The sequence below is a fragment of the Numenius arquata genome, chromosome 3 (assembly GCF_964106895.1).
Source record: "Numenius arquata chromosome 3, bNumArq3.hap1.1, whole genome shotgun sequence".
NCBI lineage: Eukaryota > Metazoa > Chordata > Aves > Charadriiformes > Scolopacidae > Numenius > Numenius arquata.
In genome coordinates this window covers 8,936,622-8,953,914 of record NC_133578.1, presented here as the reverse complement: position 1 = coordinate 8,953,914, position 17,293 = coordinate 8,936,622, and the positions used below count along the sequence as shown (strand labels likewise).

The following is a 17,293-nucleotide window of genomic DNA, read 5'->3' as shown; positions in this document are numbered from 1 at the left end:
AGAAAAGGCTCCAGGGAGACCTTATAGCCCCTTCCAGAACCTGAAGGGGGCTACAGGAGAGATGGGGAGGGACTCTTATCAGGAGTGGAGCGATAGGATGAGGGGTAAGGCTTTTAAACTGAAAGACTGGAGATTTAGATATTAGGAAGAAATTGTTTACTGTGAGGGTCAGGCACTGAAACATGTTGCCCAGAGAAGCTGTGGATGCCCCATCCCTGGAGGTGTTCAAGGCCAGGCTGGATGGGGCTTTGAGCAACCTGCTCTACTGGAGGTGTCCCTGCCCATGGCAGGGGGGTTGGAACTCGATGATCTTTAAGGTCCCTTCCAACCCAAACCATTCTATGAATTTCACTTTTTTTATGCTATTAGAAGCGTGTCGATAACGAAGCAGACATCTCTTTTGCGAATTTAGCTAGTTGCTACTGCTTCCCTGTCCTGGGGCATTTTGTCTCGCAGGGTATCAGGGTAGCTATGAACCAAAGGTTCCACCCTCCCGCTGCGCCGCCGGGCGTCCCAAGGGCCCGGCTCCCCGCGGCCGCTTCTCCTTCCCCCTCTCTCACCGAAGGGTCTCGACCTCCATCCCACTTCTCCATCCCACATCTCCATCCCACTTCCCTCTTCTCTTCCGCCTCAGCGCCCGCCGCCGGCAGGGGTGGCCAGCGGCCGGCCGAGCGGCTCGATGGGGCCGGCCTGCGGGCGGGGGCGGGGCCGGCTCTCGCTCGCCGTTTCGGGGATGGATTGTGGGCGCGGCTGCCGCCGCCCGCCACCATCTTAGAGGGCGGGCGGGAAGGAGGCGAGGGGAGGGGAGCGGGCGGTGCTGCCGCCGGACGGAGCTCCGGGCCCCTTCGCAGCCTCAGGTACCGCCGCCGTCGCGGGGACGGGGCTGTGGGAGGCGGGCCGCGGGTTCCGCGGCTGCCACCGCCGCCCCCCCCCCCCCTCAGCCCTGCCGCGCCTGTCAGCCGCCGCCGCCGGGGGTGTTGAGGGGGAGAGGCCTCGCCCGCGCCGGCCCGCGGGGCTGAAGGGGGTGAGACCAGGCCCCGCCTGGCCCCGGGAGGGGAACTTTGCCCCCTCTCACCCACGTTTGTGTTGGAGAAAGCGCTCTCCTCTCCCCGTTTCGGTCAGCCGCGGGGGCTGTGCCGTCCTGCCCGGGGAAGGAGGGGACGCGCGTGGAGGGGCTCCGTGGAGGGGAGCGGGCGGGCAGGTGGCGAGCGCCCAGTCCGGCCTCGCCTGAGGTGCGAGGAGGTTCCTGCTTCCCCCTGCTTGGGCCGCGTCTCTCCTCCCGCTACGGTCTCCAGTGTCTGTTGTACGTGCGAGTGCAGGACGGGTACTCGTTCTTCCTCCTCTGTGATCCCCAGGGCTTGAGCCGTGTTTCTTTCTCCTCAGGCATCCACTTTTTTTCTGAGCGCCTTAAAGAGATTTACTAATTTTCTTCTCTTTGTTCCTCCTACTTTTCCCCAAAGATACCTGTTGGCAGGAAGGAAGGTGAAGACCCCATTCACTCTGAAAGCACATCTCTGAACGCAGTGATTTTGCTGATTTCTAGCTTGCCCGGAAGGCTTAGCTTTCAGATGTAGGAGTGACCTGTAGTTTTGAAGGCTGCTGTGCTTGATCTTATCTGTGGCCGTCTATCCCGTGACAAAGCATGATATGTTTAGATCTTGCACTCAACAAGATTAGATGAGTAGCATGTGAAATGGATGTCACTTGTCATTCTTAGCTAATCTTAAATATATAGCTACTGGTGGCTAAGAGATTGCTCTGTGCGTAGTAATGCTTAAATAGGCCTTGGCAGCTTGATGTGAAGTTTTTTTTTCTAATTTTATTGGAAGAGCATAAGGAGGAGGGCAATGTCAGTTCCACTTGTCAACTTTAGCTCTGTGAAGCTGGGACTAGAATGTTTCAAACATGATATTGTTATAGGTGTTCATGTCCAGCAGGGTTGTTGTAGTCATGCTGGGATGCTGTATGGATGAAACTGAGAACTATGTGATTAGATACTCTGGTAGCTGGTAAAGACTCCAAAGTATGCAATAGATTAATATTCTGCCTTCTGACTTCCACGTAAGAAAATTTGCTTCAAACTTTGTTTCATGAATTTTGAGTAAGCGCTGAATAGGAAACTTTTTCAAGTGTTCCTTTTATTCCTTGGGTACCAGGATCCAGCTGTGCCATGACAGTTTGATTGTATGACTGTTACATTGTGTGTTGCCAGATTTCTGAAACATCTCTTTATGTGAAACTAAATTCTCTTATTTTGGTACTAAAATTAGTGTGTGTTCTGTGCAGATTTTGATCTTATATAACTTTTTATTTAGCTAGGAATAGTGATCCCTACTTGCAGTACTTTATGTAGGCATGAAAAACTTGGCTTCAGTTTCTTTTTCTGGATCTATTGCTTCACTATATTCTACAGGAAGCTTTCCTTGAATAAAGATTACAGGGCTGTAGTGAATATAATTGTTGTGTTGCATAAGGCTCACCTTTCCATCTCTTCTGGAAATTCTTCTTTGCTCACATCCTGTGATACCCCTTGAAAGTTGAGTGGAGGTCAGAGTTGTGTTAAACTACTGTTGCTTTAATGTACATTTCCAGATTTAGAAGAATGGGTATAAAATGTCAGTTTGCTTTCTTTTTTTTCTGGTTAGAGTTAAAGCAATATTTCTGTTTATCTTATCTCAAAAGTAATCAAATATGAAATGAGAATCACTTGATGACAGTACATTTTAAATGGGGAGTTGTACCCCAGAACTTGTATTATTGGAGCAGCCGGTATAACTGGAAAAACTAAAACCATTTCTTCTGTGTGCAAACCTTATCTTGGTATGTTGTCTTCCAAATTGTATATGAAATAATCTTGAGTAAATACAACAAAGAATTTGAAGTTGACTTGCTTGTACCATGGTTAGTGACTGAGCTGCTGTTCTGGGTCTCTTGCTATTAAGTACTTTTTTGGGGTGTGTGTTGTTTTTCATAGAACAGCTAGAAGCAATACTCCTGTTTTGCAATGATTTGGCAGGTTTTTTATTTATAAAGTCCTCTTTCCTAATCGTCAATACCATGAAAACTATTTCATGTTTTGTGAACTTCATGTGAATTTCATTTTAGGGTGGAACTTTCAGTATGAAAAAAGTGATAATCGGCACAAAGCAACATTTAGTGCCGTAGAAATAAGATTGCACATTAAGTATCAGTGGTGGAGTTATATGTCCTGTCCTCAGAAGTCACTTATGGCATGTTCAGAACAGTGCAGTTGGACAGGTTATTAGTCTGTTGGCTTTAGTGTAATCAGCTACGTGAACATATGTTGTAAACTTACATAAGACATTTTTTATCTTTTTTTTTGTGTATCGTAAATCAAAGTGGTAACTCAGCTTAAGTGATCTAGGAGACTGGAACATTTTAAAAACAAAATACGGTGTCATGACGAGGAAAGTTGAGTAATTTTTTGTGGTTTTTTGCAGATCTTCATGTAACTGGCTGAAAAATGGTTCTGCAAGATGACAGCACCAAATCTAACACTGTTAAAATGGTAAATAAAATTAAAATAATCTCCCTGCTGTTTGCTGAGAATTATAATGATATTAAGAAATGCCTTTTAAATGAATATTCCTTCAAATGTCAGATTTCAACTGGTATGTTTAAAGTTACACCATGTGAAAAGGGTGAATAATGGAAACAACTTCAGCATATGTTTGCCTTTTTCTAATGTATTTAGTAGAGTAGAATATTGTATTTACTTTTAAACCATTGTTTCTATTTCAGCCTAGAGGTCTCCTTGTGGCTTAAACTTATAACTCTGAGCACTTGATGAATTGAACATTTTGTAAGGGTAAAGCCATGCCCTTAGAGAGAAGAGGCTTGTATAGTTCTTGTTTTAGGTGTCTGATGTTGTATTAATATGCTAAACTCTTATCCTTATCCTGAAATGAGTTAGTTGTTGGTCATAAGCGTTGAACAGGGTTCTGTGTGATCAGGTCCAGTCTGGACTACAGCCTGCAGCACGTCTTACATGCTGATGGAGGGTAGGATATATGTCTTGCATAATTACTGAATTTACGTGAAAGTTCTGTACCTGGTTACTTGAGTATAGCTAATACGGATTAAGTAGGGGCCAAAAGTAAGCAACTGAATAGTATCTTTCTTTTAGAGATATTTGGTTTGCTGTGCGTGGAAGGAAGAATAGGAATTTTTAAGCATCCTTTTTGCTTTCTGTTTATTTTTGTTATTGTTATACTCAGTTCTTTTGGGTGCATAAATTAGGCGTGCACAAACTGTTTGGGCTTTGCATGGATAATATGGGTAAGAGTTTTCCGGTTTAAGTCTTGGTTATCTGAGATATGCTATCAATCTCATTAGAGATTCAGATCAGTAAGAGAAGTGTGACCAGCAGCTACTGTTTGTATGTGAGGGCACTGAACTAAATAGGTGTTTAGGATTTACAGTGAGCTTAGGCTTTGCATTATAGAAGATGGATAACCACATGCCTGTTTCTTAAAACTACATCTTTGATTTCTTTTTTTTTTTTTTTTTTCAGCCAGCTGCAATAATTTGGTGAACTGTGTGGTAAAGGGCTTGAACTTGCTGGATTCTAAGCAGTGTGTAAATCTTGATGAGTTCAGTGGAGGCTGAACCATAGGCTTGTGTGGTCCATCTTTATAGTCTACCTTGTAATCCAACTTGAAATAAGTGAAAAGCATCAGTTTAACTTTTACCTCCTATTCACAGTTTTTAAACTTCTAGCCATGCTTGACAGGTAATCAAAGGCAAAATTTAGGGTAAACATTTAGTTTTGCCCTTATTTCTACCTCTGTTCTACCCACTTGTTTGTGACACGAATATCGGGTATGACTGCTGTTGATGTAGGGTATTCCTAAAACAGAGCTTTGCAAGGTTTCATGTGAATTAGAAAAAGAAATTCCAGCACTGCCGGGCAATAAAACTTGCAGCTTTATTATTCTTGCTTCTCAGTTCCAGTTTTGTTGTGCCTTCTTTTGAAACACCATGTACTTGCCAATTGCAAGTATATGCAAATAGTGGATTTGCAAATAGTTGCAGATTAGATGGCCTTCTGACTGGTCTAGTATAACATTTTTTCCAAAGTCCTTCATGTATAGTGTTTATTTTCCTATATAACAATTTTAAAGTGGGTTTTGTTGAATGTCTTTATAGGACCTGAGTTTAAATAAAAAAAAAAAGTTTTATGTAAGTGTTTTTTAATTTTGGATACAATAATAATACTGTATCAAATTAAGGAAAGAATTCCAAATGAAATAATGTGGAGGTGTTTTATCTTTCTGGATTATTTTATGGTCAACAAGCCTATAGCTTTTCTGCTACTTTCTTAATTCTAACATTTAAATTCTTTTCTTAGGAGTGTAGGCTTAAGAAATACGGCCTTATTCTGCATAGTTTAAAAACTTAGAATTAAACATTGTCAGCCTCTTCTTTCTCAAGTGAGCCTCTTATATTCACCTAATAAGGAAGGGATCATGGTGTGTTTTTTTTTTTTTTTTGAAGTATCAAAAATAGTAAATCATGGTGTTTGCTTGCAGTTCAGTGCTGTCCTGCTGGCATTTTTGATGTGGACCAATTCCTAAGGTTCTATATATATATGTCCCAAACATTTAAGACTTAAGCTGTGGCAGACACTTATTGAACTTGAGATTTTAGAAAATGTTTTGCAATGATAAGTGGTTAATAAACACATGCACACTAATTTTCAAACTTTGCTTTTTTTTTTTTTTTTTCCTTTTAGGAGACTATCTTCACTTTGACATGATGTGTGAAGTTTGTTAGCATTTTTTGTTTGGTTTTTTTTTTTTTTACAGTTACAGTGTGAAGGTATGTATGAGAAAAGTAAATCTTGTTCTTTCTGTGTTCATTTTTGTCAGAGCATATTGCTGTCAATGGTCAGAAGCCAAATGTAAAGAAATATGCGGAACTGTATTTCATTACAAGTTCAGGCATACTAGTGCCTTGTCAATAAGTGGGATAATGTGTCTGTCTAAAACTTCTCAAAGTAGTAGTTTCTGTCTGTCTTTGCATTTCGTGTGAAGTTTTACAGGTTTTAATTCTGCCCTAAAACTTAGTGTCTAAGTTTCAATAGGGTTTGTTTTTCTGCTGAATGCTATAAGCATTTTGGTATTGCTGCTTTGTAATTTTTTTAGTCAACTACTACTTTGAAGTTGCATTTTGCTGCCTGACGAAGATTTTGTAGTCACCCTTCCTTGTTAAGCTTTTTTCCTTGTTATGGAAGAATCAAACAGAGCGCTATATTAGGCACACAGGAATGTTAAACGGACACTTTCAGATGAGAAAGTAATAGCAACTATACTGAAACATAAAAAAAACTTCAAGGCATAATGTTACCTGGTCTAGTGGGAGGTGTCCCTGCCCATGGCAAGGGGTGGGAATTAGATGATCTTTAATGTCCCTTCCAACCCAAATCATTCTATGATAAGTATAGACTCTTTAATTAGAATTTTAAAATCTGCTTATATGTAGAAAAGAAATGGTACAATGTGTACTTATACTCTGAATAACTTCACATGTAATCTCTTGCCTAAGAAGTACTAGGTACTCTAGCATCTTTTACTTTCCTCCTGCTGAGGGATCTGAAAGCATAGGATTTGTACAAGCCTAATGTAGACAAGCTGAGTACAATGTGTGGTCTCTATGCACAGCGTATATGTGCTGTATGGTGAGAACGGAAGACGTAGGGATGCAAGCACGTGATGTGGAGAGATTAAATTGGTCAGGCTACTGCAATTCCTTCCTGTCTCCAGCTACCTCTCCCTCTCCTTCCTACCATCAGCACATAACTGGTGGCAGGCTGGAGTGGTTTCCATTTCTGGTGTATCTTATCACTGTTCATGTGTCATGCCGTAGCCTGACAAGGAACGAGATTTCTTCCTTCTAACTCTTTTGGAACTCTTTTACACCCAGCTTCCATTTTTGCTGTATGTTACTAAACACATGAGTAATTTATAGGCTAGATGTAATATAACTTAATATAATGGCTTGTAGGCTATTAGTCATAATAAAATGAAGCCAAAGCTTGTAGAGTATAGTATGTAGTATCTATTAGACCAACTCATAAAAATGGAAAATACCCTTATAAGCTTTCAAGCATGAAACCCTTTCTGTTAGCTTATTCAGGTTTAAGATAATATGCCTATTTATTCTGTCTTTGAGAACAAATGTTTTCTCCTTTATTCCTTATCAGATAAAAACTGCCTTTCCTTGCTGAGTCTTTAACTTTGCCCCTCCCTATTTACAGACTTCTGCTTTCTTTTGTCAATCCCACCATTTTATCAGAAAAGCAGAATAATTGCCCAGAGCTGATACCCACACATGGAATATATCAGCATAGATCTAGTGGTATAATTATGCTTCAGGACCTCTGCCTGTTGATTTTTCTTTGGAAAGAAGCCCTTTGAGAAATGGAGGAAAAAGTGGCAAGATTTGAACATCGCAGAGACTGTATTGGAAAGGAGAGGCATCAGTCAAAGGTGGAAAACAGTGTGGCGATCTCAAATGCACTTGTGCATATCTGGGCATTTAAGTCATTAATCTGAGGAATAGGCTAGTCTGGAAAAAAGAAATTGTGTAGCTTGCTCACTGAAGATGCTGTGGCACTGTCTCATTCATAAATAACTTATAAATAATGAAAAGACAGTAAGGGTTTGTATGTTGACAAGTGCAGGGGAAAAAAAAAATTGCAATTTAAATTCACTGAACTGTATTAGCAAAGCATATCACCTCTGTTTACTGGAAGACCCAGGGTTTGCTCCATAAAGGTGAACTAGATTTCAGCTCCTTGAGTTCTCTCAAACACTCACTATCTTTATGATGAAAAATAGCAAGGTATGTTATGTTATCTGTAGGAAATTAACTTTAAATAAACTGGTTCTTAAAGTATATACATAATGTCAATCATAGAACTTACTGTATGCGTGTCTTACTGAGGTTCATTAGAAAGTATGTAAAAGACTCTAATATGAGTAGGCCAATGAATGAGACGTCAGTCTCTATCACTTGTATTTGAAACTTTTTAATGATAAAATGGAAGGGTTTCCTAAATTTAAGTTTTCTCATGGGCAATCATAATGCTATATCACAAATCAGAATCAGCTTCTAGTAGCATTAGTGGGGATAAGAATGCATGTAGGTCTGCTATGCTCATGATTAGCATTTCTTTGGAGTAGGTCCAGTGAATCTTGTAAATTTTTTTGAGTTAAAACACAAGCAATATTTTTAAAAGCTTGTTTGCTTTGCCTTTCTTATTTTGGAAAATGCTTTAGTGATCTCTTAACTTTAGTGTTTTCAGTAATGTTAATACTTATTTTTAGTGCAAGTTGCGCAAAGTCAGGCCCATGACTGTCATGATGTACCATTTTTTTGGCCAACCGAAACAATATCAGTTCTGTTGTCTTGTGTTTAATCTGTGCCTTGAATAAAGCAGAAGTACTCTGCCTACTGAAGGAAAAAGAAGAAGGTTGGTCATGATCTATTTACACACTGTTGTAGTGCTCATCTGCATACATTTTAATGATTTAACTGTAATAATTTTCTTCCTAATATGGATTTTTGCAAGCCGTATCTTCAGAATTTTCTGTTGAGCTGTATACTCTTCTAGTATGTAGAAAAAGTTGGCTATAAGCATTTAAACCTGGCTGTTCTTTTCTCATAATTCACCAGAATTGCTTAAATTGAGACTTTTCTATTGCTACCTTGAACAAAGACTTCTAGGAACTGCGAGGTGTGTATATGAAAAGGATGATGGATTTGTGTGTGTCAAAATCCAAACTTGTTTATGCTGTAACTTCTGGCAAGTCTGTGTGACTTTTTAAGGCACTTTTGTACCAGATGACAACCTTAAACCTAGTTTACTGCTGTAGTTTTGATTTGCCACAGTATGAAGTGTTCTTAATTGATGATTCCTGTGTGTAACGTACTGGGGCACAGTGAAAATCATTATCAATGTTTTGGTGTCTTTTTTTTTTTAATAGGCAAAGCTTTCTTTTGCATATATTATAAGCTTGTCTCTTAGTTTGATAGGTTTTCACTAGAGTTGGTGCATGTCTGTATTTCATGAATTGCTAAATAGATATATAAATCTTTTAAGTTTGAGTGCATGTGCAATCTAATTTTGTAAGTTTACAATTAAATATTCTTTGGGTTTTATTTTTTTCTTGACTCACTTCACAGTTTGGGGGATCATCATTTACCCAAACATGTTGCTATGTCTTCAGGAATGTTTGTTGAATGCTTAAATTTAAACATACTTCTGACTACCTTTAGTAGAATTGTATTTGACACAACACATTAAAATAATTTCTGCTGTCAGCTTAGAGTATCTGAATTTACTAAAACACAGTGGTTTCAAATTTTGTAGAACTCGGAGTAGAAATTCCAAAAAGGCATTATATGTTTTGCCTACTTTTGCTTACTTCAGTGGTAGAACAGTTGATAAATTCTTTAGAATCTAGATCTACTTTCTGATTGCACCTACTGTCTCTGAAAATCTCATGGCAGATCTGTGAAAGATCTGCTTTTTAATAAACATAAGTTTCCTGGCATGTTGGGTCCATTTCATATATATGAAATATTTGCCCCCATTGTTTTTCTCTCTCTCTTTTTTTTTTTTTTTTTTTACTGTTTGGTCACCATTTGTAATCTTTTGGGTTTTATTCCTTTATTGATCTTGAATAGGTTACAAATGGTGTGGGTTTTTATCATGAATCGAATGAGCTCCCAGAGCAGTTCATACTCTCAGCGCAGGCGAATGGCTCTAGGAATTGTCATTCTTCTCCTCGTTGACGTGATATGGGTTGCCTCTTCAGAACTCACTTCTGTAAGTATTAGTTCATGAATCTTAAAAAGAAAACAAACAGCTATTTGAGAGAAAGATGCAGCAGAGACATGGTCCACTCAATGAGTGTTCTAGTGTAATGTTTAACCACCTTTGTCAGTACAGGGAAGAGGATACCTTTTGGGTTAGTGAACTAACCTGTATCCATAAAAAGTTACAAAAAAGCTCAACTTGGTGACTGTTGCCTTCAAGACAGGTGTTACTGATGACTTCAAAATTAAACAACATGCACTCCCTAATTACAGTACACAGTCATGAGTGTTTCTTCGTTGCCATAATGTCCATGTTTTTCACAAGAAGTAGTAAATTAGCCATAATATAACAGGCTAGGTGGTATGATAGATTATAATTCAGAACATCTAGAAGTCTAGGACCAAAGGTCTCAGGGTCGTGGAGTTAAGCCCTATATTTGCAGACAAGTTTGTCATAATCTAGTTCATATATTCACCACCTTGAGATTGATCTAGTGTTTACTCCTTGTTGAATTTTAGGACTTAAACCAGAGCTTGAGCAATGGAAATTGAATTAATAAATTCTTGTTAAATTCAGCTTTCTGTATTGTCATGAAGTTGTTATGTTCTGTATCAGTTTTTGAAACTAAGCATATAAAAATGCATGTGCTTAAGATGCTATTATATTAATAAGAGTTTTCCAGTGAGCTGGTGGAATCACTATCGATACTGAAATGTTACTTAATCTAAGTAATCTTCTCTAATTTGTGATTACTATGCTATTGCTTACAAAAGTGGTCTTTCATTTAGAAAATATTTGTATGTAAATGTATTTTCAGTCCCATTTAAGTTCAGTGGCATATCAGAATGTTGCTTGGTTACATACAAGTAATAAATAGCTTTTCTCCACTGACATAGTATTTTAGAAAACGGCTCAGTACCTTCTTGTTGGCATTTAAGATAGTTTGGGTGAGGGTACCCCAGAATAAGTAAGTTCTCTTGAGTCTTTTCATACATGCCAATACTCGCAGTACTATCATTTTGGGAACCAGACTGTTTTGGACTATGTACTTAAAACTGATCATTAATTTTGTGACTTCTCACCTTATTGGTAACTTTGGATGCTGCAATTATTTTCTTTCCGCAGTATGTTTTTACAAAGTACAACAAACCTTTTTTCAGTACGTTTGCAAAAACATCCATGTTTGTTCTATACCTCTTGGGATTCATAGTTTGGAAACCATGGAGGCAACAGTGTACTCGTGGGTTTCGTGGAAGGCATGCAGCTTTTGTAAGTATTTTAACTTCACAAATGTTTCGGTATATGTTGAAGTTTGTACAGAAAAAAACTTAAAATAGGGACTAGAGAAAGGCAAAATCTACATATTTGTGAAACAGTGCTTTCAGAAAAGGGGTTTTAAACTGAATTGTGGCACAGGAAGACATGGCAATTGTAATAGTAGAGAGGAAGAAAAGAAAGGAAAAAGCAGTATGAAATGTGTCAGGAATCATCAAAAAGGCTCTACTGGGCCAGACCATTGGCCCGTCTGGCCTGGTATTTTATCTTGGACAGTTGCAGAGAATAACTCCTTTTAAGAAAAGCTTATGAGAATCACCGCCGTTGGTTCCCTTTTACTTCCCTAGCGTCTGTAACCGATGGAATCAATATTTGAACTTCATAATTGATTTTTATTACTGACATTTCTTGTTTCTGGCAGAACTATGAACTGTTTGCCAAGAGGTTTTGAGGCTTTTAAAGTCATATTTAGGAAAGGTGGTAGAATTATGTTTTTGTTGTTGTTAATATTGTATTTTGGTAGCCTTTATGCATGAGTGACATTCTGTTGCCCATTCTAGGTCTAGGCATAGCTTGTGCTAGAGTCTAAAAATTATTGTCATATTACAGAAACATATACTTTTTTTCCAAGGCAATTAGAGATGCCTGGAAGAGTGCTTGTTCTCTGCCAGTGTTTCAGAATGCTGAACAGCAGGACTCAGGAAGCAGTAAGGCGTTTGGCCTGATATTAATCTCGCATTAAAATAACAGAAAATCTGATCCAAGAACATGGTGTTAATCAACATGTCTTTATAGAAAATAGCTTGTATGAAAGCAACTGACTTCAGTTCTTCTGGATATAGTAAACTTGACTGATAGTGACAGTTGTAGGTGTAACATACTTAAATAACTGAAGTATTACATGACATTAAGCCAAATGATTTTCATTAAAAAAAACCAATAAAAAAACAAAACTCACCACAAACCCCCCAAAAATCAAAACCCAAACCCCTAACTCTTCTGGTTTTAAAGAAATGTTGTGTTAAACATGTAGAACATTTAGAGTTGGCTGATATCGTGAAATAATTTCTGGTAGATCAGCCTTTAATATCAAAACGTTTGTGCATAGTAAGGCATGTGTTAGACTTGATGCTGTTCAGTATCTTCATAAGATAATCAGTAAATGAACAGAATTTACAGATTCTCTACTGGCAGTAATGACAAATAAGGATGATTGGTTGTACAGAGCAATTACAGTGGTCAAATTTATTAATCTGAGCAGATGAGTAGAATAAGGGGCTATTGCCTAGTGTGAACTGTAGTGGTTATATGGACCAACTGAATCTCAGGCAGTGCTATGTCAGAGAAGGAGGTGATATGAACTCATATAAACTGGACAGCAATGAGTAGGAGTGCTGAATCTGTCACATTTGCATGTCGCTCATGGCACCGCTACTGGAATCTCATTATTTTTTCTTTGTAATACTGTAAAAGTAATTTTAAAAATTACATCCTGCTCTAGGTGAACCTGCTTTGGCAGAGGGATTGGACTAGATCTCCGAAGGTCCCTTCCAACCCCTAGAACTCTGTGATTCTTTGAAATAGCCATTACTTTTGATATTAGTACATTTTAAAAGAACAGTGTAGAGCCAGGACTGTAGTATGCAGCTAGAAGATTTGTGACATTCCCTCCCTAGAGTGTAGTTAAATATTCAACTGTATCATTATTTACAAGTGTTTTTTAAATTTCTTGTATTTATTAATCTGGAACAAAAATTATACATTCATAGATCTTTATTTCAATAATGATTGCTTAGGTAAACACTCATACCTTATTTTTAAGTCCTCTCCCATGTTAGAGGCTTTCTTAGCAGATTTCTTACCAGCATGGTGGAACAGCAAGCTGTGGGTCAGACAACAGGGGTGGTAGTAGTGCTTGTTAAGTTGCAGAAAGGAAGAGGAAAAATGATACTTGACCACATCCTAATTTAAGTCTTTTTAAAGCTAAGGCAAAGTTCCAGGGTTTTATGCAAAGGAACTCTGCCTCAACAAAATGAAGAAACAAGAGGCTTGTTGTTAATACATGCGCAATAATTTAGTGAAGTGTGTCTCACTAAGACTGAATTTTACGGGGTTTGGCACTCTAACAGCCTGATTGATACCTGGGTAGTTAAATTCAGTGGGGTTCTCCAAGAGGTACAAGAAATTACTGAAATTATGTACTGAATTTGTAAGCCCTCTTGTTTATTGTGGGGAGGGCTGGAGGGAGAAAGGGAATTGTGATAGAATTATGGAAAAAAGCATTAAAGAATAAATTCTCAAAATTTTTCAGTTATTAATAACTCTGCCTTGATAGATTATTACATTTAAGTTTCTGTAATTAGTTTGCAGACGCTGAAGGTTATTTTGCTGCTTGTACAACAGATAACACTGTAAACAGTTCTCTGGTAAGTGCTTTCATTTGTGCAGGTCAATGCTTTACAGTAACATGACACCATTATCCTGACTTAATGTTTTTAAAATATGGTGGTTTTAAGTGTAATAGTTTTTGGCAAAGGGGGTTGGTAACTTACATGTTACTAATATATGCTGCAAATAATGATATTGCTTCTTATGAGAAATACAGGTTCTCAGCTCAATATAACACTTACTTGAATGTTTCTGTAGTAGTTTGTGAAAGAAATATTTAATGACACAGAGAGGAAACCTTTACATATTTAGCTCTGTAGCTGCTAAAGCAAAATGTGGAGAGCTAGTGATAAAGCCACACAGTTTCCAAGACTAAAATCCACAAGGGAGTGATTCAGTTAGTTGACTAGCTTGTGTACCGTGATCCTGCAATTGCGTTTTGAAAGAGAAATGGACAGCTTGCTTCCTTCCAGTGGACAGAGTGACTACTGTCTACTGAATCAAATGTCAGTACTGGTATTCTGCTGATAAGCTGCATTGCCAGATGGCATTTTTGTGGTGATTTTCATCATTCATAAGTGACGGTTTGTTATGCCCTTGTTGATCACAGATTGCTTCTTAATCTGCATACTTACATTTTTGCATGCGGCCTCTGATTTATCTGAAACGCAGAACCTCCAAAGTTTGCACCATCTCTGTAATAGAGTAGGGGGAGATGATGGAGTGTTGACAAACTACGGCATGGGTATTTTATACTGAATAGGGAGTTGGAGAGATTTTTCAGAAATATTTTTCATTTCATTCTCTGTTTTTTCCAACTTTATTTATCTGCATTTAAGAATAAAATCGTAGGCTGCTCAATTTGTTAAGACCATCTCACTCTAGAAGCAGGATTCATTGTTAACCTTGGAAAATTTGGCATTAATTTAAACATCCACAAAAGTTCTGTTCCTAAACAAGGAGCCTAATGAAAATGTAGCTACCAGATCTTTTTCATTACTTCACTCTTACAATTTATTAATTTAATTTAAACAAGCAACTTAAAACTTTTCTTGTTAGAAGTATTCTAAGCAGTTAAAACTTCTGCTAAGTGCCTTATATATTTGAGTTCCTTTCCCAAAGTTTTTTGGCTTTTAGTTCTAGTTCATGAGCTTTTAGGGTCATGGAAGGAAAATGAGTATGTATTAATTTCTGTATATGCATTTATATATTTATGTTTTTAGTATAACATTTGGACAGAAGCTGGAGATCTAATGAAATCTGATTTTGATGAGTTATTTTTTAATTTTATATCAGTAGGCTTGAATTTTCTGGGGATGAGTTTTGTGTTCATGAGGATGTATGCAAAAGCGCAGTTATTTTTGAGTACTGATTTTACCAATATGTGTAATGTTCATATATAATATGTATTTTATACTTTCAACAAGCCTATCCACTGTGTGCAAAACCACTGTTAAATTTGATTCTCTTTGTATTCACCGAGCTCTAGTTTTCTAATTCACTATATTAATTCTACTGCTTATAATTTAAATATGCTGCCTAACTGTATTTTTACTTATACTGATTCATTTCAGAGTGAACCTTTATATGTTCCTGTAAAGTTTCATGATTTGCCAACTGAAAAAAATGGCAGTAATAATAGTGATGCAGAGAAAAGTGAGTAAAGACTTTTGGAATGCTGAAATGCTAGTTCTTTAGTGAATGAATTACTTTCCTCTTTGTTAGTATAACTGCTATCATGTTGCAAGACTTGCCTCTTTTTTGTTTCTTTTTTCCCCCCTGGTTTTTTTTTTTTTTCTTTAAATCTCTTATTGCATGAATTGCAGTCTCGTATATTTACTTTCAGGTAGAGAAAACATAGGCCTATCGTTCAGTTTACCTTTCTTGGTCACTACAGATCCAGCCTATGTTTATCTCAAGGGACCAACTGGGTTCAGTACTTGTGATTCTTTCCTTCTGGGCTTGTATGACCAGCAGCAGTGAGTCAGCCTCTGGAAAAACAAGCTATTGTCCTTTTTAGAGCAGGAGCAAAGCAGTCAAAGTAAGAATTTTAACAGTCTATGTGCATTCTGATTTTATTTAAGCCTCGCTATCTTCTGACAGTAGCTGAAACGGGCCTAACTGTCCCAGACAATGATAGGAAAGTTGGCTGTCAAAGAATCCATTTATCGGACCCTCAGCAAAAGTGCCCCTGCTTATAAAAGGGAAAGTTTCTTTGTTAATGTCTAGATGACACATGTGCAGAACAGCTTTGGGTAGGCTCTGCTGTCCTAGGATAATATGCAGCAGTCACTTCAGGGTTGTTTGAGCTGTAGCTTTTCCCTTTACTTTTTATTTAGGGAATGAGATATTGTTTCATGTTGAATTAGGCTAATATTTATATGTAGCATGTACTGTTTTCTTTACATCGAAAACTAATGATACTTGAAATACCCTTATAAATAAAATCTCACCCTGGTTTGCAAGATTAGTTAGAGGGTGGATTTCAAATGAGCAAGTGCCCTTGTGGTCTCTGCTAAGCTTTGAGGTCTGTTGGACACTCATCCTCTGAATGAAACACTGTCCTTGTAGTATAGCTATAGTTGTGTGCAGTTTTTGGCAGTTTGACAAACAGTTAAAGAAAACCATATATTTAATATTTATCAATACAAAGTAATTCTTACCTAAAAATTTGTTGTTACCTTGGGGGGACTTTTTTGACAGGGAGGAGGGATGGTGCTTTTCAGTGAGGTTTTTGTGGATGGACAACTGTACTGATTGAAAATAATAATTGTTCTTTGTCTTATTAGTGACCTACCAAATAGCAAAATACTAGTTTAATAAATACAAATAATGGCATGTCTTCTGTTTGGATAAAACCATGTTATTATTTGCGAAGTATTGTAATCAATGCTGTACTAGTTTTATTTGCATATTGTGTTGGCTTGAAAAGTTTAATGATAATATGCAGCCTTTTTTCTCTTTTTTTTTTTTTCCTTTTTTCTTCAGCTCCCAAAAAGCCTCGTGTAAGGTTCAGTAATATTATGGAGATTCGACAACTCCCATCGAGCCATGCATTGGAAGCAAAGTTGTCTCGTATGTCATATCCAACAGTTAAGGAGCAGGAATCAATATTAAAAACTGTAGGAAAACTCACTGCAACACAAGTAGCAAAAATTAGCTTTTTCTTTTGCTTTGTGGTATGTGCTCTGCTTTTTTTTTCAGAAAACAACTATAGATGCAATTAAAACTTGTATAATAATAGCGAAACAGTATTGAGATGATTTGTGTTCTTAATGCCTCATTTTATAAATACACTAAAAGAAGTAAAACCTTCCTCATGTTGGACATGAAGGTGCAACTTCTTAAAGGGAGGGGAATAAAAGGAGATCCTAGTTAGCTGTGTAAAGTCAGTTGTAAGATATGCTGTGCTTTTTTGCCATGTTGCCTCAGTTCTAGGGGGAGAGAGAGATAACGCTGGCCTGATTTTTTGAGAGAGTGTAAAAAATGTAGAGGGCAGATCAGTGTTTGCTTTCCTACAGATATCTTCACTGATAGGTTTAGGTTTAGACTGGACATTAGGAAGAAATTCTTCACAGTAAGAGTGATCAGACACTGGAACAGGCTGCCGAGGGAGGTGGTTGAGTCACCATCCTTGGATGAGTTTAAGAGTCGCTTAGATGTGGTGTTGGGGGATATGGTGTAGGGAAGAACTTTGTAGAGTAGAGTAGATGGTTGGACTCGATGATCCCAAGGGTCTCTTCCAACCTAGATGATTCTGTGATTCTATGATACTACTGAATA

The 17,293-nt window shown here is 37.9% G+C and overlaps 1 protein-coding gene across 1 annotated transcript in view; it reads left to right on the top strand.

Moving 5' to 3' along the window:
• Positions 1–752: 752 nt before the first annotated feature.
• The window catches only part of SLC35F5 (solute carrier family 35 member F5), a 29,581-nt gene continuing 13,040 nt past the window's right edge, over positions 753–17,293 (top strand). Inside the window, exons 1-8 of the mRNA XM_074145182.1 lie at positions 753–857; positions 3,462–3,529; positions 5,756–5,841; positions 9,715–9,856; positions 10,973–11,116; positions 13,486–13,548; positions 15,085–15,166; positions 16,499–16,689. Of these exons, the coding sequence (XP_074001283.1) occupies positions 9,722–9,856; positions 10,973–11,116; positions 13,486–13,548; positions 15,085–15,166; positions 16,499–16,689 (615 nt within the window). The 5' untranslated portion in view covers positions 753–857; positions 3,462–3,529; positions 5,756–5,841; positions 9,715–9,721. The remainder of the gene's footprint in view (positions 858–3,461; positions 3,530–5,755; positions 5,842–9,714; positions 9,857–10,972; positions 11,117–13,485; positions 13,549–15,084; positions 15,167–16,498; positions 16,690–17,293) is intronic.